Source organism: Anomalospiza imberbis, chromosome 4, assembly GCF_031753505.1.
Source record: "Anomalospiza imberbis isolate Cuckoo-Finch-1a 21T00152 chromosome 4, ASM3175350v1, whole genome shotgun sequence".
Lineage (NCBI taxonomy): Eukaryota > Metazoa > Chordata > Aves > Passeriformes > Viduidae > Anomalospiza > Anomalospiza imberbis.
Window position 1 is genome coordinate 22,858,960 of NC_089684.1, and position 25,488 is coordinate 22,884,447.

General features: G+C 42.0%; 1 protein-coding gene across 2 annotated transcripts in view; it reads left to right on the forward strand.

Annotated features, from left to right (window-relative positions):
* Positions 1-23,334: 23,334 nt before the first annotated feature.
* PPP3CA (protein phosphatase 3 catalytic subunit alpha) overlaps positions 23,335-25,488 on the forward strand; it is a 171,359-nt gene continuing 169,205 nt past the window's right edge. For both annotated transcript variants that reach the window (XM_068187497.1, XM_068187498.1), the window contains exon 1: positions 23,335-23,956. In XM_068187497.1, coding sequence (XP_068043598.1) covers positions 23,899-23,956 — 58 coding nt within the window. In that variant the 5' untranslated portion in view covers positions 23,335-23,898. The remainder of the gene's footprint in view (positions 23,957-25,488) is intronic.

Sequence of the window (25,488 nt, forward strand, 5' to 3'; positions counted from 1 at the left end):
CAGCACAATTCTTTATTTGGTTTGATTGCAAACACAGTTGTAAGCAAACTTCTCTAAGACTGTTCAAAGTTGAAGGTCGTGTTGCACAGCATTGACAAAGCTTTTTTCCACCAGAATTTCAGAGCATCTCTCAGTCTCCCTATGTAACAAGGTACTGTGATGCTGTAGCCATGTGTGTAAACCACCAGTGTTCCCTGTGCTGCTCTGATGTGGAATGGCATGCCATTTGTTTGGTGATTTTCTCCAGATTGACAATTATATTTTAGATTTATAAATCCTTAGATTTATATCATGGCAAATAATTGTCATCAGTGCACAGGTTCCCTATAAGGGAACCTTTCCCTGATGGACTGAGAATTCTACATTATTACTTGTCTGTATGACTTATGGTAACTAGAACAGTGCTAAGTAAGTAGTACCAAAAGTGACAGAGGGATTGATTTGGTTCATTGCTCAGATGTGGCAAAACTACTTGCAGCATTAACCGCATTAACCCAGTGATCAATAATATTTTTAATTAATGCAGCAAAATTTTGAGGTTAGAAGCTTGGGTTTTTTTTTTTTTAATTAAAACCAAAAAAGAGTTGAATTTTTTTTCCAACTTTAGTCCATTTGAAGCAATGCTCAGTTGGCAAAGTGGCCAGAGTCACTAGGGTAAGGGAAAACACATATGGTGTGAGCATGAATGTTCTGATAAAGCAAATAAAATCCTAGCTGCAAACACATGGCAAACCCTTCATTACTGACCTGACCATCTTCATTTCATGGAAAACACTAATTGCTACAAATCTAGTTAATGATTGTTATGGCAAATTAAAGTGCACAAAGTCATCTATTGTTACAATCTAACGCAATTAGGAGTAACTCTGGTGATGTAACATTTTCAATGTCTCACTGAAAATGAAGCATCTCAAAACAAGGGCTGTTCTGTGATGCTTGAAATGCAGCTTTACAGAACTATGTTCTCTGCTGACTCTTTTTGATAATGGTGGAACAAAGATCTTTGATTTTAAGAACTATATCAGCACATCCCTGTGCAATTTTAGTGCATTGCTCATCCTCCATATAAAGTAGAAGCACTTCTATCTTTACACATCCCACACCTACTATAACTCCAAAATATCTTCCAGTTTATAGAGCTTCTGTAACAATTACTGTCTGCATAGTCTTTTCCAGGTCAATCAGTTCTTTTAAATTAATTAATTGGCTCTGTTTTGGTGAAACAATTATTCATGTCCTAGTCTCTCAGTTTCCCCAGATTTTTTTTCATTAATTGTAATGCTTACCCAAGTAGTCCCACTAAAAAACCTATGGTTTGCTTGGGAATCACTCACCGTCACTGTGCTCTTATATTTGTTACCAGTGCTAGTCACCTCAATTATTATGGGATGTTTTTTATTTTCTGATTATGTAGTTGACATTTTTAATGCAAGGCTTTCACAAATGAGCACTGCTGTGAGAGATGGGGATATAATTATGTTGCTGAAACTATGGAGAGGTTAATGGGGACAAGCATTTAATTAACAACTAGAAGTAGTTTGAATACTTCAAATTAAGAAAGTTTTGCATGGTTTACTCCAAACAAAATATATCCTTTTGTTAAAAATGCATTTTCAAATTGAAGATTAGACTTGTGCTTTTATGGGGAGGTTGGGATTGTCATTCATGCCTGTGACACATTCAGGCATCATAACATTACTGTGTTGCTCAGTGATGTCTGAGGACAACGCAGTACTGAACAAATTGTACCTGCAGCACAGAAGGTGCCAGAAACCACTGTCAGCTTAACTGAGTGCATAAAACAAGAAATTATTGAATATATGGGAAAGGAACAGCATAAATAAAATGTTATTTCCTAGGAGAGAAAGTGGAATATATCAAACAGACTTTGAGTGAGAATGAAACAATCATACTGGAATCTCCCAGGAAAAGAAAGGGAATTTAGCCTCCCAAGATTGTTCCAGCTGGTGTTAAACTCTTATTACAGTACATTGTTTTACCCAGCTCTCTTCACAAGTAAATCAGCACTGTAGCTTCTTGGGATCCAGTCTGTCTGATCTAGAAATACCCACCTCTTGTGCTCTGCCTTTTTTTAATTGGAGAATGTGCTTGGCAGTCGTCATCTTCATTTACAATAGCTCACTGGGGACCAAACACCATTAAAATTCCTCTGTGGTTTGATTCCCAGAGCTTGTGTCTGTCAGTTTCCAGAGACTTTGCAGTCACTTTTGCAGTTTTTTCAGGTGTGGCTCCAGAAGTCTCTCCACCTCTCTGCCCCTTTGCCTTTCCGGTCTCCAGCTAATAAGGAGCCTCTGGACTTCAATATTAACTTTGCCATGCCCCATTAAACACAGTTATTTTATCAGTCTTGTAATGTTTTTACTGAGTCTGTTTGCAGCTGATGCATAAGGATCTCTTCAGATACTTGCTGTTTGTGTCCTGGTAGCTTTTGCTGATTTAAGTCTTAATAGTAAAGTCCTAATCTTGGCCATGCAGATAGTGCAGGGTAGCTCAGAACTGCATCAGGACTGTGGGGCTGCAGAGCCTGTGCCCAGCTGGGGTAGGGAGCACAACTTTCTCCTGGTTCTGTCCCCTCCCACAGCAACCCTGGCAGGTGTGGCCCTGGCTCTCTCTGTTTAAGGCATAAAGGGCGTATGCTGTTCCTAATAGAGTGAGGAGCTTTTTTACTCTAAGGAAAACACAAATTTTGCAACATTAGGGACTTGTCAAAAGTGTGAGGAAGAGACATAATTTGCACATTCATCCACATAAATGTGCAAGAATTTTCTACCTGTATGTACAATAAAGGATACAGTAAAATTAAAGCTATTTAATGGCTTCTTTTGTAAGGTACCATCTGCTCCAGTGCAGTATTTAACATTCAGGACTCTATTTATAAACAGGAAGAGGTGTAGACTTCAAAGCTGGATTTGCACATCCCAGCACTATGGCCACCTCACAAGCTATATATATTTAACATGATACAGATCTACAGACCAAGCCTTGTATGTTTAGCTGAAGGAACAGAATGTGAAATTGAAGGCTTATACACCCTCCTCCCCAAGCTTAAACTGGAAGCAATCAGTGGGCGATAATTCTTCTTATCATTCTATTTTCATTAAATAGTCACCAGCATGTGAACGTATATTGGAGAAATAGAAATTGTGTAACTGCTTTGCTATGATATGGATGAATTTATAAATAGACACTGCAAAAGAATTCCTATTATATTGATCCAACAGTTTAGCTTTAGTCTTGCCACTAAAACTTGTTCTTTACTGGTCAAAATTTAAAATCGGTTGTCTAGGACATGTTTGCACGTATGGTATTTGGATATTTTCCAGTTTCTGCCTAAACCAAATAGCTGAAAGAATGAAGGAACAGTCCAGAGAGATTTGTGGCTATCTGTCTGAGCTAAGCCATGAAGCAAAGCAAGCCAAGGTTTGCCATGAAGGCAAGAGAGGAGGCTAATATTTATCAGCTGAGTAGATTTGGGGTTGTGTTATGTCTTTGTATTTTAATGATAAATTTTTCTGTAAAGAACACAGTCATGGTGTTTGCATCCCTACTTCATGAAACAGCCTGCCAGGCATGTCAACATATTCACTGAATTAATTAGATATTTCTTTAATTTTTTGTAAAAGTTATTTCTCAGGATCTCCCTTTTTCTAGAATAGCTGTGAGTTGGGAAACACAGCTATGAATTTTTGTTTCAGATATGACCCAGTGAAAAATTAGTAACTTATACAGGTTTACAAAAAAAAAAAGTTGAATTCTTTATAAGTATGCTCTCATGGTTGCCAGGAGTATCAACTGCTAGTAGTTTTGGTCTCAACCTCTTTAGTTCAGCAGAACTCCTGGGTCACTGAAAGAGTGGTAAGCATTGGAACAGGCTCCTCAGGGAAGTTGCGGATTCACAGTCCCTGGAAGCGTTCAAAAAATGAGTAAATATGGCACTTTGCAATATGGTTTAGTGGTCATGGTGGTATTCAGTCAAAGGTTGGATTTGATAATCTTGAAGGTCTTTTCCAACCTTAATGATTCTGTGATTCATTTAAAAAATGTAAGCTGTCTTTTATTATAAATTCAAATGGGTTGCAGATGTGAAAAAAACACCTTTTTGATATGCCCACAAATAAATTTAGGATGAAATCCAAGTGCAAACAAATGCAATATTTTTTGTGATAGAGTATATGGAAACAAAACTGCCTGAATTGTAAATGTATTTATTTTCAGAACTTATGTTTGACATTCTTGGTGAAAATGAGAAGTAATTTTGACATTTGTGTTGAAAAGGTACATTTGCTTCCTCCCATGGTTGGATTACACTGCCATCAATGTGAACTGCATTTTCCCTCAGGAGCCAACAGACAGTGCAGACCTTCTGCTACAAACCTCCCTCTCAGTAGACCCATGAATCTGGGCCTTTATGTAGATTTGGGAAAGGAAATTATATAGAACTGCTTTGTTAAAATATTGTATTTTCATGTGTCTTTCATCAAAAACATTACATGGACATTTAATCAAAAGTTTGAAGGGGAAGGAGGCGATGGCTATAAACTTACTCATGGACGTGTTTACTTTGAATATCTTTGGATTGCAAACCAGAGACGAGCAAATCCGTATTCCTAGGAGTTCAAATGTTAGGTAATGATGAATTTAATTGTTAGGATGACATAATCTCTCCACACTGTGTATATTCTGTCTCTCCCAACTGAATCATGATATTTGACCAGAAAAACATTGAGCTGCAAAAGTGATTTTAGTGTAAATAAGTTATTTATCTTCAAGACAATTGTGACATTATTAAAGACTATAAAATTGTTGCTAAATGCAAAGAAAATTGCCACCAAGCTAGGAAAATAGAAATACCTGAAACACTTCAGACTTACCTGCCATATATATTTGACAGCACAGGTTATTTATTTATCTCCTATTTTATATGCCAGAAATGTGCATGTGCATATGTTTATAGGTATGCACTAATCTGTTTATGAGGAATGAAAGTTATTTTTTTGCCACTAAGATGAACGTAAAGATGAGATCCCTGCTCAGTGACTCATAGGTCTTATGCTGCAAGGTTTGGAATGCACAGAAGAGATGGGGAGTGTCTCCAAGTCCCTCCCATTGAATCAGTGGGAGGGAGAATATTTATTGCCTTGGAATCTGCTCAGGTTTTTGCAGATCCTCATAGGAAAGACATTAACATATATTCAATTCCACAGGGGTGCTAAGTTTGTAGACACACTGGGTGAGGAATAAACCTTTCCAGAGGTTTGGGGGTTCTTATATGTCTGGTGATAGACATCAGTGAGCCAAGGTAGGTGGTTGATTGGATTATTACAAGTAATTTCTGAAGGAGATTTGAGTCTGCTGAGTAAGAAGTGGGTACAGAAGCTTTTTCTGGAAAACATTCTGCATACTATACAGAACTTGGGGTGAGGGTTAGAAATGCTCTTTTATTGAAAAAAAATTTAAAAACCACAAAGAAATGTTAATTGCATTCAGATAAGACACTTGGCCAAGGGGTGAGCAAGATTCATTGCAACTGAACAACTATAAATGAAGAACTGATGGAAAGCTTGCTCTTTCTGTGCAAATATTTAGATTATTGGTTTCAACAGTGGAAGCCACATTCAAGGTCAGTCTCTTTATCTGGGTACAAAAGAGAATATTTTAAAATACTTCAAAACCAAATATATTTGCAGTTATAATATTAAAAGCACAGGAAGTACATAATCAACCCAAGTTTCAGAGAACCAATAAATTTCAAATTACTAAATTTTGGGAGGATTTTTTTGCTGGAGATATATCTCAGAAATTGACCATTGTGTAATTTTTTTTGTCTATATTAATAGCAAAATTCTAGATTAGACGAACAACAATATGTCTTGATTACTCAAGTGGCCCAAAGCTTTGGAGTAGATGGCATGCCTTAATTTTTTGAAGTACTTGAGAGTCTAAGACTCTTGTGAAATTTTCTAAACTGTTGGAACGTCCAATGAATTAAAAGAATGGTCAAAAATTAAAGGGATTGTTTTCTGCAATGTTACATTTCTGGGATACCTAACACAGGATTGAAAGCTGATGTAAATTACAAAAGTACTACAAATTGTCCACAATTCCTGCTAAAACGTATGGATTACTATTGTTTGGTCATGGTCCTGTTGTACTTAGATCTAAGCCTAAGATACCCACACGCATAAATGTATCATTAATCATTTTGCTTGATTCAGGTATTTTCAAACACTGCATGAAATCCTTTTCCCTTTCAGGAAAAACCTCTGGCACCAGTAGACAAGGAATTCACCCATATCATTAGTGCAGAATTGCTACTGAATGTGTAAATTCTAATTAAAAAATAAAAAGCAACTGAGTTAATTTTAACATGAAGAACACTTCATTCATCTCAGCTGCAACAGGCATGTACATGCAGACATAAGTATCACATGCAGGTACATGAGATACATGAGAAGGGTTTTGTCCAATTTGTTTTTTTACCCAGTCTTTTCAAATTGGTACTTGATCATGAGGCAGATATTATAAAAGTTGTATGGTTGTAAATAATGATCAACTCAGTTCCACTGATGACACTTCAAGCATCTATATACAGAAAGCATGTATAATTTACCTCCATCATCATTTTTCCTTGCATGCATAGCTATACTTTTTTCAAGTTTTGGCACCTGGATAGCTGGTAGTAATTTCAAATGCTGGTAGTAATTTAAAATGAAGACTAAGAAAAAGTCCCATGTACAAAGAGACCTTGAGTAAAGTTTGAAATGTGAAACACAAGTGCAACAATGCTAATTCTGGCCATCCAAAATTTCTTGTTTTAAATGAAATCACTTGCTAATTCAGTCTGACATAATAGGCCAAAATTTGCCTTTCTTATTTATCATATATATGTGGAATGTGAAGTTTGAGCAGCAATGAATGGAGAAAAGATAAATCATAGGTGAGATATTGTGCAGTCTTTATCTGAAAGAGATGGTTATGGGCCTTCTATGGAATAACATGGATTTATGAACACTCAGTATTTGTATTTCTAAACTTAATCATTTATTTAGAGACCATATTCTTAAATATTTAAGAGCCATATTAATTGATAAAAATGTGTCCTTGGGACAATATTATTTGCTTTACCATGTAATACGTCCAGGTCCTGCTCATGGTTTGTTTCATCACTTGACAGTCACTATCCTGGGAGTGGACTGTAGCAGGTTCACATCTGCTCTCTACAGCTCCCTGACAGGAGGCTGTAGCCAGGTGGGGGTCAGCATCTTCTCCCAGGCACCCTGTGGCAGGATGAGAGGAAATGGCCTCAAGCTGCACCAGGGGAGGTTCAGGTTGGACATCAGGAAGAATTTTTTCACTGAAAGGGTGTTCAGGCATTGGAACAAGCTGCCTGGGAAAGTGGTGGAGTCACCATCCCTGGAAGTGTTGAAGAGACAATTGGATATGGAACTTAGTTCTGTGGTTTAGTTGGGATGGTCGTGTTCAGTCAGAGGTTGTACTCCATTATTTTCGATGTATTTTCCAACCTTCATAGTTCTATGATTAGTTTATACAGTTTCATAGCTGCACACTCTTTGATTTACAATGGTGAATCTCCATTTAAACCTCCTGATCGTTAAATTTATAATGCCATCTGATCCTGACAATTATTTTTGCAAACACTGGCCCTCGAAGCCAGTTAGGCTCCTCTGTCCTACCCTTTCTGGCTGCCAAGTCCCCATTTTTTACTAAATGTTGACAAAACACTGGTGCTACTGAGTGTCTGTTTAATTTTTGACTGATTTTCCTGCTGCATGAGATCACTGGCAACTGCTAGAACACATTCTTGCTTTCCCAAACTTTGTGTTTATTTCCCTGAAGATCTTGCCATCTGCTGTGCTCAGCTGCCCAAATAAGTAAAATTTTCCATGTCTTATATTTTTTTCCTGAAAATATTGTCTGTTCTCTCAATATTTCAAGTTTTCATCAGGTTCTTTATGATCAGTTCACCTCTAAAAAACATGTATCATAACAGGCCATGTTACCAAAATCAGGAATATTGATTTGGCAGCAAGACAGCGGTTACTGAAGCAGCATTCAGTAAGTGGCATTCCAGACATTATCTAGAGGTCAGCCAATAGAACTGTGGACAAGAGATTCATATGTGATGCTGTTCATGCAGTGTATGTTTCTTTGGCCTTACTTAGCATTTACACCTCATTTATTTCGACTTGCTTACTGTTGCCAACCCTGAGTGCTCAAAATCATGAAATTGGCTTGAAAATTATAATGCTTTAAGCAGTAATACATTTAGAAGTTATTAACCCAGAGTGCTTGCACTTTCAAGCATTCTTCTATAGCTAGCAGGAAATGTGCTTTCTTGCGGGGAGGGCAGAAGTGACAGGAGATATTCACACAAAATATTGTGACCTCCTCTGAGCTGAGAAAACACAAAGTATCTCAGAACTCCATGCTGGCTGAGTGGCCGAGTTACTCTTGCTTTATACTACCATAAGTAACTCAGAATACTGCAAAAATAAATTATATAATGTGTGACAAAAATAATGCATTTTTTCACCTGTTAGAACTTACTTGATCACTGCCCCTTCCTACTGGTTCCATATTACTTTTTTACTTTAAGAATCAAGCAAAAGCTCTTGGACATGGAAAGGCACACGGTGCAATTACATAGAGAGCTGAGGCAGTGAAGAAATCCGTGCTGCCAGACTGGCTAGTTCTCATGTTAATCTTTTTATGCCCATCATCTCTATTGCTTAATGACATCTGAAGATTAGTCTGAGCATACCTTGGGTCAGCCCGAGCCACACTTGAAGTCTTTGCACTATCAAAATGGGAATTTGCCTTGATTGAATGAAAGTACTCTGTTCCTTTGCCTTGACATGTTCAGAAATAGAAATGTGGCAAGGCAAGGCAGGAGAAACAAACAGACAAACAAATACCCCAAATCTTGAATGCCTTACAGTCAACTCTTTGAAAACTAGAACTGGGACACAGAGCAGAGATTTCTTGTGAAATTTAATTCTAAATCTATTTTGTCTATAGCTTCACCGAGCAAGCTTTTCATATTCTTATACCCAGGTCCACATGTATTTTTCTCTCTTCGGTGATTTCTAGTGGAATGAGAGTGGGAGGTTAAAGGAAAGAGCAGTATGAAGAATGAATGAGTGTTGCTCTATGTGGATCCTGGGGACTCCCATAAAATCTAAAAAAGAAATGGTGGAGGAGGATGTGGCTGGCTGCTGAAATGCTCTGTGGGCTACATCCTGTCTGTGGCAGAACTTGCACACCCTTTTGGTTTGTGTGTGTGTGCTGGGTGCTGAGGTGACACTGACTATGAGTGTGTGCAGCTCATACCAAGGCTGTGCCTTGGCACTGCACCCTCCTGTCCATGTGCGCGCGCTGAGCACGCCTGGTTTGGAATCATCTGCTTTATACAAATGGAAAGCTCACACGAACCAGCACAATGTTACAAGGATGAACTTTCTCAGGTGAAGGCTTTTCCTCCAAAACTATCTTGAATTTTCATCCTATAGCGCAGCATTTTTCTCCAGCTCTGTAAAACTTTTCTGAAATGTCTTTATTCGCTTTGTATAGTTCAGCAGAGTGCAAAATAACCTCTTGGTGTTTGCTTTAGTTCTGTCATATTCTGTTTACAAATTCAAAAGGACCTAACATAAATAGCTGTCAACACTTACATATTACTGTGATTCACTGACTTCACTACAAGAATTTTCGTATAGCAGCAGAAAGAGCATCAATATAAAAATCTTATCTTGAAAGCCACTGCAGTTGTTCATCTCTCTTTCAGTGATTGTGTGCACAGTGAATCTAATTATGCTACTTGAGATATAATTACACAGCTGCCAGAACAGGACATCAAAATGGTACCTCAGCAGTAGTGTGTGGGCCTGAACAACTGAGAGTGAAGGGCTTTTTTTTTCCTGTACTGCTACAATATATATTGTTATGATCATCTAGATTTAAAAACCCATATAAATGGGGGACAAGAGAGCAAAAAAACCAAATCACTAAAATCAAAGGATGTATGTCTCTTCTTCCGTAACTTTCATTTATTGATAGGTCAATATTTCCTAAAATTCTGCCGAATTCTTTGATGGGGGGATCAGTTCTGACCAAATCCTGCCCTGCAGTTTTTAGGATGTTGGAGTTACGCTTTAAGGAAAGATGGTTTGGAGTCTGTTGTTCATTACAGCTATTTAGTATCTAGCCACAGACTAGGAAATCTTGCAGCACTGATAGCTAGCTGCCTATCTGTGGTCCTGTGGCCTATGATATCTCAAACTTCTCATGTGGAAAGACATCAGCACACAGCAAACATCACAGACTGGGATTTAAATCATGTCTGCTGTGCCATGGGAAGGGAGAAGCAGAGAGACTTGCTGAGCCGCTCTTACATAACCATGTGGTGGACAAATATGCATCTGGCATGTATTACATTTTGAAAAAGCACTGAGCTCCAGACTTCTCAAGTCTCAAAGTCAAAAATGTAGAAACACTAGAGTAGAGTTTGTATTGCAAAATGATGAACAACTATCTCACTGCTACAGGAGGACTGTACAGTGAGAACTATGGTGTCCCCAGCTAGTTCAGTTTAGTCTTACTGTTGTGGAAATGCAATTCTGGGGACCTCAGTTTGACATCCCACCTAAGAAGTTTGGTTTCTCAGAGATCAGCATGGTACCTTCCTTCAGTGGCAGCCCAGGGCACTCTGAATTGCACAAGGACTATTCCCGGCAGTAAAAATATACTGAGAGACATATTTAGCTCTTAGTGGAAGATTGTGGAGCCTCACTGAAATAAATGGACTAATTGAGGAGTAAGGTAAAACCACTGACTTTAATGGCTTGAATGTTTCCTTCCTTTTTTTTTCTCCTGATAAAATCGTAAACAAGGTGCAATTTAGGGCAAAGTTCTGGCTAAAATATTCCATCTAGATAGTCTGATCGGTGAAATTCATCTGACAAATGAATGACAATATTCAAATGAATAGCTGGATAGTTAAGCAAAATCATTATGGACTATGACCAATAACCTGTACAGTACCACTAGAAATATGTCCTAAGTGTCAGTGCCATGAAGCAGCCAAGAAAGAGACTTTGTCACTGAACTTCCAAGAAAAAGTGCTGTGCTTTCATGCATGGCATCTTTTACTTGCCTACAGATATTCAGTGCAGAGTATTTAGAAAAAAAGACTCGCATAGTCAGCAGGCTGAATTGATAAATTTGCTGGCATAAAATGCCATAAAGAACTTTCTGAATTAATTGGAGGTGGCAGGGCATTCAGCACTCAAATATATGATTCCTAGGATTGAGAAGCTGCCATGGATTGGCAGAAGCTGCCATGGTTTGGCTCTTTGGATAAAAGCCAAACTTTTATGCAAACCAACAAGGCATGAGCTGTGCAAACTGCTTCACTGCATTCCTGCCGCCTGGTCTTGATGACCAGTGCTCCAAGGGAAAGCTCCATCAATGGGGGCTGAAATTTCTTTCTGGTAATGGCTGATGAGAGCAAAGTGGAGTTTTTCCTCTTTATGCTCTGGGACAAGGATTTTGCTTTGCAGGGCGCTAAGACTGATGGAACTGTAATTATACTCAGGTTTACTGTGGATGATACAAATTAAATGATGAAGACACATAGGTGTCTCAGAAGAAATGCAGACTGTGGTGCTTGGGAGTCTCAACAGCTTGGTTTTGGTCACTGCAGGGTTAAGCAGTGCTTTACTGAGCTGATACTCTCATTCTCTAGCTGTAGCTGGTCACTGTGTTATTTTTACTGGAATACAGTTCTTCATTTTCAGGCTATTAAAAAGAAATTATTTTAAAAAAATGAATTCATAAACAAAAATGTGCAAATGCAGTGTTCACATTTAATTGGAATTTTGGTTTGGTTGCACTTGAAGCCACACTTTCTTCTTCTTACATACGTTCTGTCTAGTGCAACCACAGAGAGCTAACTCTAAATTTGAATGCTTGGCATTCTCAGCAAAAGTGAATTGTGTGAATTACCAGTATTTGTGCAAACTAGGTATTACATTTGGATGTTTTCCTGAGTGTATTTCCTAATCACTAAAGCCCTTGGGACCATCTAGTCCAATCTTCTTCATAGCAGGGCCAATTTCTACACTGAGTTCAGTATCTTGCAACTGAAGTAGACAGCATCTTTTTATAGACACCCTGACGTGATTTAAAAGTTCCAAGTGCCCCAGCATATTCCAGGGCAAGCAATCCCACTGGTTAATTACTCATAGTGTTAAAATGTGTGTCTTGTTTCCAGTGTGAATTTTGCTGAGTTCAGCTTCCAAGATCTGCATCTTTGAATGTGAAATGTGAAACTTCTTGTTGTTTATTTCTTATATAGCTTGTCTGCACAAGGAAAGGAAATGATTCTCTGCAATTGGCAAGTAGGATGGACAGAAGGGTATTAGTATTGTTTCTTCTTCTTCCTCCATTTGGAAAATCAGCATACTCTTAGGAGAAATTTAATGTAATGTTTTTAGCATTACTCCATACAATTTTTCCTATATGCTCTTTCTAGAATGGGAATATTATATATGAATGATATGCCGAATATTAAGAACTTTGAGGTAAAAGGCCAGTGTCTGCTCCTAGTATGTCAGCAGTTTCTTCTTCCTCAGTTTTGTGCTAGTATTGATTTCATTGGCCTCCCTGATTAGCTTCATCCATTGTTTCTGGATTGTCTCACCACCACCAATCTTCAGATTATTGCCAAGGCTTAGTAGTTTCTGGAGTGATATTATACATCTTGTCTGGGAAATCTCAATGCAGATGGAAGCTGGCTGCTACGTGTGTTACTGTTGGCAGTGACTATATATTTAGAGCAGTATTAGCAATTTTTTTAAAATAGGAAAAACCCAGATTTACTAAGCTCATCTCTGTGAGTGACATAGTCAGATTTTACCTTAATTTATTTTGGTAGATAGTTCAAAGACAGTTCAAAGACCAGAGAAAGCTTGAAGACATTCAAAGTATGCACTCTGATTGGGAGAAATTGGTGACCACTTAAAATAATGGAGTTTAAAATTAAGAATTACCAGAATACTTTGGAAAGCACTTCTGGACATGATGAGAGTATATGCTGGGAGTCTGTGAAATGGTTCCTTCCTGAGAAAGAATCACTGGAAAATGTCACAGCAGTGTCTTAATCACCCCTCCCTATCACTGCCCACCTTGGGCTACAACAAAGCTAAGAAGATGAGGGTGAAAAAAAAGAAGAGGGAGGATGGGAGGGAAGGCAGGAACAGCAGTTGTAATGTTCTTCTAGAAGAATGTGTATGGTTACTGCATGGTGCAGTCTACATCCTTAAAGGAAAGCATGCTGTTATAAAACTTTTCTAAAATACTGTTCCAGGTACTTCCAAAATGAGGGAGGAGGGGGAATTAAAAATACAAACTAAAAAAAGAGAAAAGAAGGGAAAACCAAATAGGAAAATTTTGAGGACACAGAAATGGAAGGAGGTGAACCAATCATTCCCCACTGCATATTCTCCATCTGAGACCATGAATATGCAAGTGAATATCTGAACAAACATTATTACTGACACAGATTCCCTTCCACAGCATATTTGTGCTGCCATGCATATGAATAATTGCATTAGTAAGGCAGAAGGTCTGGTTCCCATATTTTACATGCACCTATGTTTTATCTGTGGCTATGCTTTGCACTCTAATTATATGGTGTTAGAAGCATCCATTTGTCTTGTTTCTTCCCAGTGAACAACACTTTTTTTCCCAACTGACCCAATGACTGAAAAAAAATTGGAGCAAGAATAAAAAGTGACAGCTCAAGCTAAGTCTGGACAGGAAGAAGGCAAAAGGAAAGCATTTTAGTGAAGAGGTGGAGTTCAGGTCATCTGCCATCTGCTAGACCTCATTTAATTGTCTATCTGCATGGCAGCAATCACTTTCCTCTCTCTCATCTCCCTTCCCTTTCTCTTCCTGTAAGCTCCATGACTAAAATAGGTAGATTCAGAGATGAAATGACACAACACTCTTTCCCAGCTGGGGGGAACATGGCGCAAGCACATGGTTCTAGCACCCTCTGTGACTTTTGTGTTTGGCACGAGTCATGGTGCCAGGGCTGCTCCCAGCCTTCAAGTATCCAGGGACCAATGTATTGTAACAGCATCCAGATCCTTCACTGGTACAGATGTCATCAGGCCTCTCTCAGCTGATATATTTAAGTGGAAAACTCCTGAGAATCTGGCAGAGCATGCATGTCCTGGACTACTCAATTTTGCAAGTCTCAGCAATCCCACTCTGAGGTCAGGATAAGCACTTGTCAATTTTTTAACCCTGAGCAAACCCATTTTTGCAGACATTCGACTAATTCACTACTGAGCAGAAGGTCAGCACTGTGGTACTTAAATGTCATTTGTGCCTTATCTGAAGATTTTAATGGGACTTATTTGGTATATGATCTTGGCCTGGCCTTGGCACAAGGGTTATTTTCACCCGAAATGAACTGCTGAGGGGCTGACAACATCCTTTGGAAGACAACCAGCAAGAAGTCATTACTCTTGGGATAGCTGTGAACTTCAGGAGAGTTAGAGAAATATTTCCTTCTTAGGCAGCAAGCAGTGTCATATAAAGGAACAAACGCAAGTGCTGGGTTTATTGGCAAAGCTAAGACAGCAAGAGTAACTGAAAAGTGTTTGCTTCCACTCAATAAGAAACATCCTAATAGTTGTGAATAGTGTTAATGTCTGCTCCTTGCCTTAAGTTTAAATTATTTTCACAAACTATTACAGTCAAGATGATGAAATTGTCCCAGCCTATAGAGCACATCTATTTACAGAATGGATGTTTTCTGTACCAATAAGAATTATAGAATCATTTAGGTTGTAAAAAACCTTTAAGGTCATCAAGTCCAACTGGTAACACAGCACCACCAAGTCCATCACTATACCACATCCTTAATGCTTCATTTACAAGTGTTCTAAATTCCTCCAGGGATGGCAATTCCACCACTTCTCTGGGTAGCTTGTTCCAATGTTTGACAGCCCCAGCTTTTCACCTTGTTTACCTTCATAGAACTGGCCTCGGCCATTGATCTAACCTGTCCAGATCCCTCTGCAGAGGCTTCCTACCTCCAGCAGATCAACACTCCCACCATCATTAAGGTCTGGACAATCCAACCACTCTCTCACATACATGGCTACCCCTTCCTCTCCTTCTTGCTATCCCTACACCCACTGTAGTATCCATTACAACACTCTAGCTGTGTGAATCAACCCACGCTGTTGCCATGATGGCAGCTTGTGTCATACTATTCCTGCTGCACCTTGGTTTCCAGCTCCTCCTTTTGCTTGCCTATGCCACATACACTGGTATAGATGCATGTCAGCTGAGCTATTGATCCTGCCACCTTTTTAAGGGGTGAAGCCTTAATTCCTGATCATTCCCAGGCACTTCCGTTGTTTCTAACACATCAGTAACACATCATGTCTCTGCTGCTAAGGATACTTTAAAAATAAAATTTATTATCTGAGTATTTTAAAATGGTGTTCTCCAGTCCTGTGATTTCAATTGTCATCATCTAGAGCCAAAACAGCCTCTGGGTACCACTTTTTTAGCAATTCAGAAGATTTATGCAACTCTTGCTGTGCTGAATGCCATTTTTTGTGTAAGCACAGAGCACTGAAACTTTAAGAAGTGAGAGAGGAGGAAGAAAGATTAAAGGGGCTCATGTGCTTCTTACATAAAATTTGAGGAGCTGATGAAAAGCCATTTGATTAAAATATGATTGAAAGGATGTTCTGTGGCATGCCTTAGGCTGATATTTTTTTCAGTGATATAGGTGCAAGGGAGAGAAGGAGAGAGATTGGTTGTCAATATTTCTGTCAATATTTTTTCCATGAGAATAATACCTAGTCCTGCAAGCTGCCCTGCAGGAAAGCCTAGTGGGACTAGTAAAGCACTGCTACAGTGACAGAGTTCCTTTTCCTTTGCTGCAGTTGGTTAAGACAGCAGCACTGAACTTGCATCCCTGGTTGCGAATGTGTGTAGTCAATTAGAAACCCAGTTTCCCTTAATTTAGGGCTGCTCTGCATCACCCTGGGAACATAAAATGTATTTTAAGTGAGTGTAAGTGTAACTTATAACCATTAAAAAGCAGCTTTGCATTGTACAGCAATTAAAACCTTGGGCATAGTGAGAATCTGGATTTCCAATGTGTAAATTATGGTCAGTCTGAAAATTTATTGAAGATTTTAATATTTTGTAGTGCTACCACAAAGCCAACCTAAGTTATTTACATCTAATTCAATATTGTAATTATATTAATTAGAGCTCCTTAAACTGTATGGTAATCTCTAGTTTTCAGCATTTTGCTTTGAAAATATTTGGGAATTTTACATACAAACATACATTCAGAGATCACATTGCTCTGTCCTTTTTTATCTATTCTAAAGTTCCTCAGAAAAGACATAGCACAGGAGGTCAGTTTGGAAAACACTTTCTAGTCCATTGTTCCTTTTCATATTCACTATGCTTCTTTAAATAACACATCACAAGACACTTTACAGTATGAGAGTTTTGGCAACTAAATCAAAGTTTTCAGTGTTTGCTCCTTGAGTATCAACTTATTGTGATTAATTATCTCACTCTTAGCACCAGTTATGGTGTGTTGCCACTGAGCCCTCAGCTGGCACTGATGGCACTTGAAAAAATAATTTACTCCAGGATGTGTTCCATGCATGTTACTTTAAAGTGGCAGGGATTTAATCTACACTGTTTTCAGGCCATATAGGCAGCAAAACTAAATAATAAATCATGGCATCTCTATGAAAACAAATCAGGCTTACTCTCGCAAAAGTAATTACACACATTCCTCTTTGTTCTTATGTCTCTGTCACCAGCATTACTCCTAAAAAGGAGGCAGAAAAGCATCCTGGGTATTAAACACCCTGTGTATCATGTCTTACTTCAGGATCTGTTCAGCTGCTTCTGTCACTAGCAGTTTTCAATAACACACCAGAGGTAAATCAGCTATATATAGATACTTATAATACAAAATTAGTATATATCTAGTTATTTTACTGTTCCCATTTCCTTCAAATATTGTTCATTTCTCTCAACAGGCATTGTTGTACTATGACACGAAATAACTTATGCACTCACTCAAGATGTAAAAAAAGGAAAAGAGGAAGTTTTATTTTTGACTTCGTAATATATAGAATTCCAAACGTGATAGTGGATTGGAGGATGAAATTTCCACTTCTCTAACCACACTGGTCAAACTAACAGTCCATCAATTCTCTCTTCCCACAAAGAAGAATGCAAGACAATCATTATTTACATGAACAGTGCGTGAGAACTCTAGTAGAAATATGTAAACATCAGAAGGCATAGCAAACTTTTAAAAGAACTTTAAAACTTTTAAAAGAATAGGGTGACAGGCACTGGTCTGTCATGATGTTTGTTAATGAAAGAACATCTTTAAAATTCAGTGATCTTTCCTTCTATTCCTTTCTTAATTTATATTTTCTGGAAGATTTTAATATTTACTGGGATAACATCCTAAAGCCCCTTGCAAAATCTGTATTCTGTAGACTCCTATTAAAAGCGATGTCTAATTAACAACCAAAACCTGCAGGATGAACTCCCTGGGAGCAAATGACTAATTCTTGATAGCAGGACTGTGTTTTTAAGCTGTTGCCAACATCTCGAGAACAGTTCGATGCTGGAAGCTGCTCCCAAGGGTCCTTTCTTTCAGTTTCACAACGGATTGGCAGAGGCTCGGGAACGGGCACACCAGTAGGGGGGGATGAGGGGATGTCTTTCCACTTCTGGGAACCTTGGCACTGTTGCCTGCCTTGAGACACAGCTTTTTGGTTTTTTTTTCTACAGTAACACATTTTCCTTGCACAAACTTGCAGTGCTTAATTAAAGCAATAATTTTAAACACATTAAGGCAAATCAGTGCAGTGTTCTGCTGGATACATAAATTGAGTAAAACCTGCTGCTTGCACCAATAAATTTATAGGGACAAGCTACTCCTGCAGATCAAGTTCTAAGTCAATGAATGTTTAACCACACTGCTGGGCTTTGCCTGGGCTACTGGCCCTGCAGCTGGATGCAATAGGGCAACTGGGACTGTGGCCCAGCTGTGCAGGAGCTAAAGCTTGGCTAATTTCCTCTAATAGCAGATGTGTCAGGCAACTCCACCAGTTGTTCTTGGCAGCCTGCAGTGCCATTTGGCTGTAATTTTGCTTCTGACTCTTTTGCCTTTCATTCTTGTTTGCTAAGTCTTGATTCCTGGTTCCCACTTCCTTTGTGTTATGCTCCTATACCTCACCTTGTCCCAATCCTGACTTGAGTTAGAATAGGGACTCTGGTTTTCAAACACTTGGCTGTGTGACTTTCTGACTATGCTTTTCAATTTGAGATGATTCTTTCCATCTCTGGTGTTTTGCTTTATTCTTATGCTGGCTTCACTCCCATCCAAACTCAATTTTTATCTGGTCTTCACCTTTGGGCTTAGTGGAGTAGCCTGATGAAAGTACGTGCCTCTTAGAAAATCTGAAACTGCAGTGGAGGAAACTTGTGTTAGGCTGCTACTCAGCAGTATTGGAATGGGGACAGATATGGAAGTCCTTTGCATGATTTCTCTTGAGTCTGCATGCTGTGAGGGATTACAGGCCTGACTTGTGGATCAGTTTTGTACCATAGGCCTAATCTGAATGCAAATATTAATTTGCAGCCTTAGACGACCACAGTTATGCTTCTTTTATATTGAAACCTGTTAGCAGGCCAGTTTTGGCATGGGGTAGACGATTTCCAGGGCTCAAGGTTATTTTCTCCCACTTGTGTTCTTCTCTTTCACTATTTGTTGACTTTTCAAATGTCAGTCAAGCTCTGTATAACTGTTCATGGCACCAGTTGTTACTGTTTTCCATGTTGATTCAGCATCTTGGAATTTGTAGCTAACCTTTCTCTCTTCTGTATTCCAGATGCCATTGCTTGCATTTTATTGCAACACAATTCATTTTGATATCATCCATTCCAAGACTCTCTACAAAATTATCTATTTAGCTTTGCTTTCTCAGCCAGGCACAGTATCATTAACAGTGCTTATAAACTCTGCTAAAAGCTTCAGGACAAAATCCAGAACCTGCATAATTAGCCAAGCCAAAAGCCCAACAGATGAATGCTGGGAAAAACATGCAACACTCCAGAGAGAGTGATGATCAACAGGTTAAGTGCCCACAGTGGATCCATGAAGACTACATGTGAAGAAAGGAGAGGATACATTTAGTGATGGGTTATGTGTCTGTGTTTTGCCATCTGAACTTTCCATCTCCTTGCCAACATAACCAGAAAGCATTTCAATGATACAAAGAATTTGTTTGCTACAGGCCCTTTATCTATCTTCCTCTTTTGTACTGAAGTAGAACAAGAGGGGGAAAACTATTGTCAAAAAAATCCTCAGACAGTGCCCCTTGATAGTGATCTAAATTACTATGAGGTCCTTTGTCTAGGCTCTATACACTGGGGTAAATTTCCTCTCTTGAGGATATAATGGAACCAAACAACATGTGGAGTGCTGATAAATTATATTGCCTATCCAAGACTAGTATATGACATTTGGTATCAAATTTATTTTAGTTAAATGTAGATGAATCTAGTTCTTTTGAAAGATTTAGGTGTTTGTTGTCACTGTTGTGACTGTGAGCTGTAACAGAACGTTGAGTTCACTGTGGAGCATCTCCTCAAGACACACTATCAACATAGACTAGTATGTAGTGCTTTTAATGTTGTAGACGATGCTATAGAGGCTATGGCCTAGGCAATAGACATAGGTATAAAGATGTTGGGGATCTCCAGTAATTTTAATATTGAAGGGAAGTAAACCAAAGCAATTGCACATCTCTCCTGAAAGAAAAATCAGCAAAATCATTATTTTAGGTAGCACCAATATCCAGACTAACCTTGTTGCACGTATTTTCCATCCAGCCATCATAGTACTTAAGGGCCCTTGCTAATTCCCCTTTACTTCCAAGATATTGTCAAACTTACATTTATTACAAGTGAAGCCAGAACTTCCAGAGGCTAATAATAATGCAGGAGGGACAGACTCCCTGTAGCTAGAACAGTCTTTCTCCAATAATGATTAAAATTTTAAACACTGTCTCTTGCAATCAATACTTTAAAACAGTATCTTAAGTGGTTGAGTCAGTGGGCAAAAATATTGCTACATGTCTATAAAATAATCCTCACCTTGCTGCTGAAATCGAGTCAAGACAACTTGACTGCTAATTTTTCATGGGATCTATGATACAGTTTGAAATCCTTCAGTCTGTATGTCTTTATGAAAGTCTGGCTTTACATTATTGACTTCTCATTGTATGGGCATTTATTCCTCTTTCCGCTTCAGCTGGATGCTGCTACTTTCCAGAGCTGCTGTGTGCTTAAAAGAATTGTCATGTCTCAGCTAAAATGGAAGAGAACTTTTCGTCTAAGGCAAAGAGGTGGGTACTAACTTATTCCAGACTTGGAAAAAATCTCTCCCCTAGATCTCACAGAGCTTGTCCTCAAAATCAGTAATCAGGAGTGACTGCTCTTTGGAAGATCAGAGCTTCCAATTTATCATGCTGGGCTTTTATTCTACTAGGGGATGAAATTACTAACAATGCTATGAGGGATTAGTGATGCAAGAGGTCAAATGTGTTAGAATTTTCCTAGAATCCGCTGACTGTGTTCTTTTCATTCAAAGATGTGATCTTCATATTCTCCTCCTGCTGTTAAATGATAAAAAGAAATCTAATAGGACTCAGATCCCATGAAAAAGAAATCCTTCTGTGACCAAGGAGTGTGAGGAAAATTTGAAGGACCACCTTTGTGGATGGATTTGAAGGGCAGATTTAAGTCATAAGGAATGCCTATACCTTTACTACCAACACAAATCTGAAACAGAGTATCTCTAGTTTGTTACTATTATCAGAGAACAATGACAATGTTTGGCAATTTCTCTCTTCCTTTCCCTCCATCACAGGAGAGATAAGGATTATGCTACTGAAACAAGTTATGGGGTTAAGATTTCACCACACCATGAGGTCTTACGCCTGTGATCTGAATCTTGGCTGTATCATACCTTGCAGAAGTGGCATGATTCGTGGTATTTGGCTGTGGTACTGACCTTTGTCTTATGAAAGCTCGTCTGAATGCTCCTAAAGAAGAGATGACCTGAAATGGGGATTCTACCATGGCAAGGAAGACTAAATACATTCAACAGATGAATAATCAAGACTCTCCACAAGATAAAATGAAAGAGCTTTATGTAGCCTGGATGGCATATTATAATTGAAAACCAGATGGAAAGGAAAACCTTTAAAAAGAAGAACTCCTATATAGCCTTCAGAATTAATACAAACATGCTGGAGTTGTGACACTAGATGTCCTTATATAAGCAGCAGCAGCAATGATACTTTCTTGTTAAAAAATCAGAGCTGAAGTCTTGCCCTGTGATTAATGGGGGAACAAATGTAAACTCGAGAGTTCCAGAGCCTCTGTTATTCCAGGCTATGAAGACAAATCCAGATGACTCATGCAAACCGCCCGCAGTCACAGAAGAACGGATCCAAACTGGTCCTCCACACCTCATGAAGCTGGGGCCCACAATATGTAGGCAATACTGGCCATGCTGCATTCCTCAAATGCTGCCTCTCCTTCCATGCCCAAGCACCAAGTGCCGCTGGGCAGTGTTTCCCGGCAGTGGGGATGAAGATGTAGGGGTTTTTTCTGTCCAGATTCTTCTGTGCACTTCATACTTCATGAAGTGTGTCTACCATATGGGGAGATGTCTGCTTACTTGTCATGGGCTTCAGGATTTTTCCGGGCACATATAAGACACACTCGCTTGAGCCCTAGCTCTGTTTCCCATTCTCGTGTTAGCACTGCAATAGGAACCTCAGATGGCAGCTTTATTACCCAGCTAGTCTGTGCTCCTGGGACAAGAGGATGGTCACAGCACACGGAGCTCACCACAGTTATTGGAACAAGCTGAGAACTCATGCTGTTCTACTAAATGTCAGTCACATAGAATGTCTTCCCATGCTCAGAGAAAATACCACAAGGACAGCCAACAAAACGTCCCCTAAAAATGTCAGGCAAATCAAAGCAGGGAGTATGTGCCACAACTGTCATCTTATATTCTTGGTGGCTTTCTAAAGCTATAGTATCTGCTAAGCAAGCAACTTGTACATCACCCCAGAAGGAAATGAGAAGCCGGGTAAGGTGTCTGTTGATTCTTGGCTCATCTACACAGAAGTTATTCAACAACAATTCTGTAAACATCTCTCTCCAGAATAGGTATGCCCTATTTTCTTTTTAATTAAAACTCACAGTGTTAAACTAAACCGGAACAGCGCAGCCTTACTCTGGAAATTAGTCATGAAATTAGTCAGGAATAGCTCCTCCTGAACAACATGTATAAACAAGCCCATAACAATATTTTGTTGTCTGGAATGGTGGAGGACACCTTCACAGATGTATTTTCCAATCCTCTGAGAAACATGTAGCAAGAGTTGTTATCTTTCTTCCAGCTGGGGGCGGCGAACACTTCTCACCCATGTTTGGCCATTCCGTTTGTCGCCGCAGGCCCATTTGAGGGGACGGTGGTGCCCCAGCATCGAGGCCGGGCGCTGCAGGCCGCCCCAAGTTGGCGTGTGCCAGATGCGCTGGGCAAGACACTCAGCTAGGGGCGATGGAAATATTTTTCCTTTATGCGAGGGGATGGATCAGCAACACCCCGGCTCAGGGATGCTATTTAAGATTCCCCTTCCGCGCAGGCCAGCCCCGGCCGCGTGCCCACCTGCGTGTCACCTCTCCGGGGACGCCGCACCTCGGGGCGGGCACGCCGCGGGGCAGGCGCTTGGAGCGGCCGGCGCTCCGCGCCCGCCCGCACCCGCCCGGGGTGGCCAGGGACGCAGGCGCGGCCAGCCGGGCGCGGTTCCCTGCGCGCAGCCTCCGCCCCCGTGAGCGGCAGGTAGTAGGCTCCTTCCCGCGGCCACACGCGGGCCGTGCCGTGCCGTGCCGTGCCGTGCCGGGCGGGGCCGGGCGGGGCCGGGCCGTACCAGGCGGCCGTTCGGCGGGGGACGCGCGGCCCCGGGTTCCGCGCGGCGCGGGCGGGCGCACCTGGGCGGCGCGGCGCGGCGCGCGCGGGGCGGGGCGGGGCGCTGGCGGTGAGTGGCAGCGCGGCGCGGGCCAATGGCGGCGCGCGGGAGCGGGAGCCGGGCGGGCGGGGCCGGGCGGCGCGCGGGGGCTGCGCGGCGGAGCGTGTGCAGCGGCGCGCGGGGCCGCGGCCGGTGCGAGCTGGGGAGAGACCCTGCGGGGGGCGGCGGGGAAGACACGGATCCGGATCCCGATCCCGCGCGGCGGCGGCGGCCGTGGTGGTGGCGGCGGCGGGAGGAGCCGGAGCGGCGCGCCGTGGAGGAAGGAAGCACAGGGCTGGCCGCTGCGTGTGCACCCTGGCTGTTCCTGCTGCCCGCGTCCACTCGCGGCTTTTCCTGCCGGCGCTGCCTGACAGCCGCTCGCCGCGGGTGTTGTCGCCGGGGTCTTTGGCGGGAGGGGGAAGAGCGAGCCGTCCTGCACAGCCCGGAGGCGTGATTGAAAGCGAGCAATAATTAACTGGAGGAGGAAGAGGAGGACGGGGGTGGAGGAAGACGAAGGAGGAAGGCACCGCGCGGCAGAGCCCAGCCGAGCCAGCGAGCGGCGGCGGGACGCGGCAACTTCGGCCGCAGCGGAGGAGCCGGAGCCGTGACCGCAGCGGCCGCCGCCGCCTCAGCCCGCGCCTGCCCTGCCCGAGGGGGGAGAGCCTCGCTGCCTCCCCGGCCGCCGGACATGTCGGAGCATAAGGCCGTTGATCCCAAGTTATCGACGACGGACAGGGTGGTGAAAGGTGGGTCCTGCGCCCTCGCCGCCCTTTCGGCCGGGTCCTCCCGCCGGGCCCCCGGAGGGGTCGCGTCCGTCCCCCCTTCCCCGCCCCGGGCAGGTACTGCGGGGCTGCCGGCGGCGCGGCAGCTGGGAGGGGTGGGCTCGGCCCGGGGGCTTGAGCCGGGCCCCAGTGGAGGGTTTGCGGCTTCCCTCGCCTGCCTGCCCGGCGCTACATTGCAGCATTTCCCCCCCTTCCTCCCCCCGCCGCCTCCCCCCCTCCGCCTTGAAGGCGCTGCACAGGGCTGGCGTGAGAGAGAGGGGGAGCCCCAGCTTCCTCCCCCGCCCCGGTGCCTGGGGGAGAGGAGGGCAGGGCTCGGCCCCCTCCCCCAGCTAGCCGGCTCCTCTGGGCATCCCCCATTCCTCCTTCTCCTCCGGACCGCGCTCCCCGGAGCCCCCCCGCCGGCTGCGCCGCCGCCGCTTGTCACTGCCGTTCTGCTCCCCGCATGCAGCAAGGATGCCTGGCAACCTCCCCGCGCCCCGGGGCTGCGCTCCCACACCGAGCGCCGCTGCTGGGGACCGGTTGCGCCGCTCGGCTCCCCAGTGCCCCGCTCCCGCAGGGCCGCCCCCGCGGCACCCGCGGCGGGGATGCCGGGCGAGGGGGAGCGGGCCGCGGGCGTTGTGGGAGGCGGCGAAGGCTGCTTCCTCCTCCTCCTCCTCCTTCTCCTCCTCCTCCATCGCCGTCTCTTGCTGACGGCCCGGCCCTGCTAGCATGTGAAGTTATCCAGCGGGCGTACCGTGTCCGTACTCCCGCGTGTGCGTGCAGATGGCCGTGAGGGTGCTCGGCACAAACACGTATGGGCTCCATGATCTTTTCTCTGTTTCGGAGGTACGCGTGTGCTGCCAGCCTCGGCCGTATAAACAAATTAGAGTTTGGGTTGACAACACGTTGTGCCCCGCAGTACAGACCAGGGTTTTATTTATTGGGGTGATGCCTGATGTAAATTGCACATGTGCATTTTCCGATGTGTAGGAAGTGCACGTGAATTTAGTGGTCTGGGTTTTGTTTGTTTGTTTGTTTTTTGTTTCTTTCCTTCCGCACTGGGCACACAGCCAAGTGTACCCAGCTCTAGTGTACTTCACCAGTTAGGTTATAACCCGCATGCCTTGGTGGACAGCACAAATCCTAGGTGCAGCATGCATGTGTCCACACCTTGGGAAGCTAGAAATGGAAATGGCCTTGAAATACATACACTTCTGTATTTACATGAGTGTATGCCAGAATGAAACACTCAGTGTAAATATTATTTGGGAAGATGTGTTATTTATGGTTTTGTGTTTATATTTACATTTACCTTCTTATGCATTTTCCTTTCTTACTTCATTTTTTGCCCCTCCAAAGGAAAGTGTAGATGTTGTTAGAAACATAATTGCAAGAATTTTAAGAAAATCACTTGTAAATTCACCTTTAACTTGTAATATCTGGAATATTTACAATTTAAGTTTCAGTCTGTTATATCACCCCAAGAGTAGACTTTAAAGCCTGTGTTTAGCTGATAC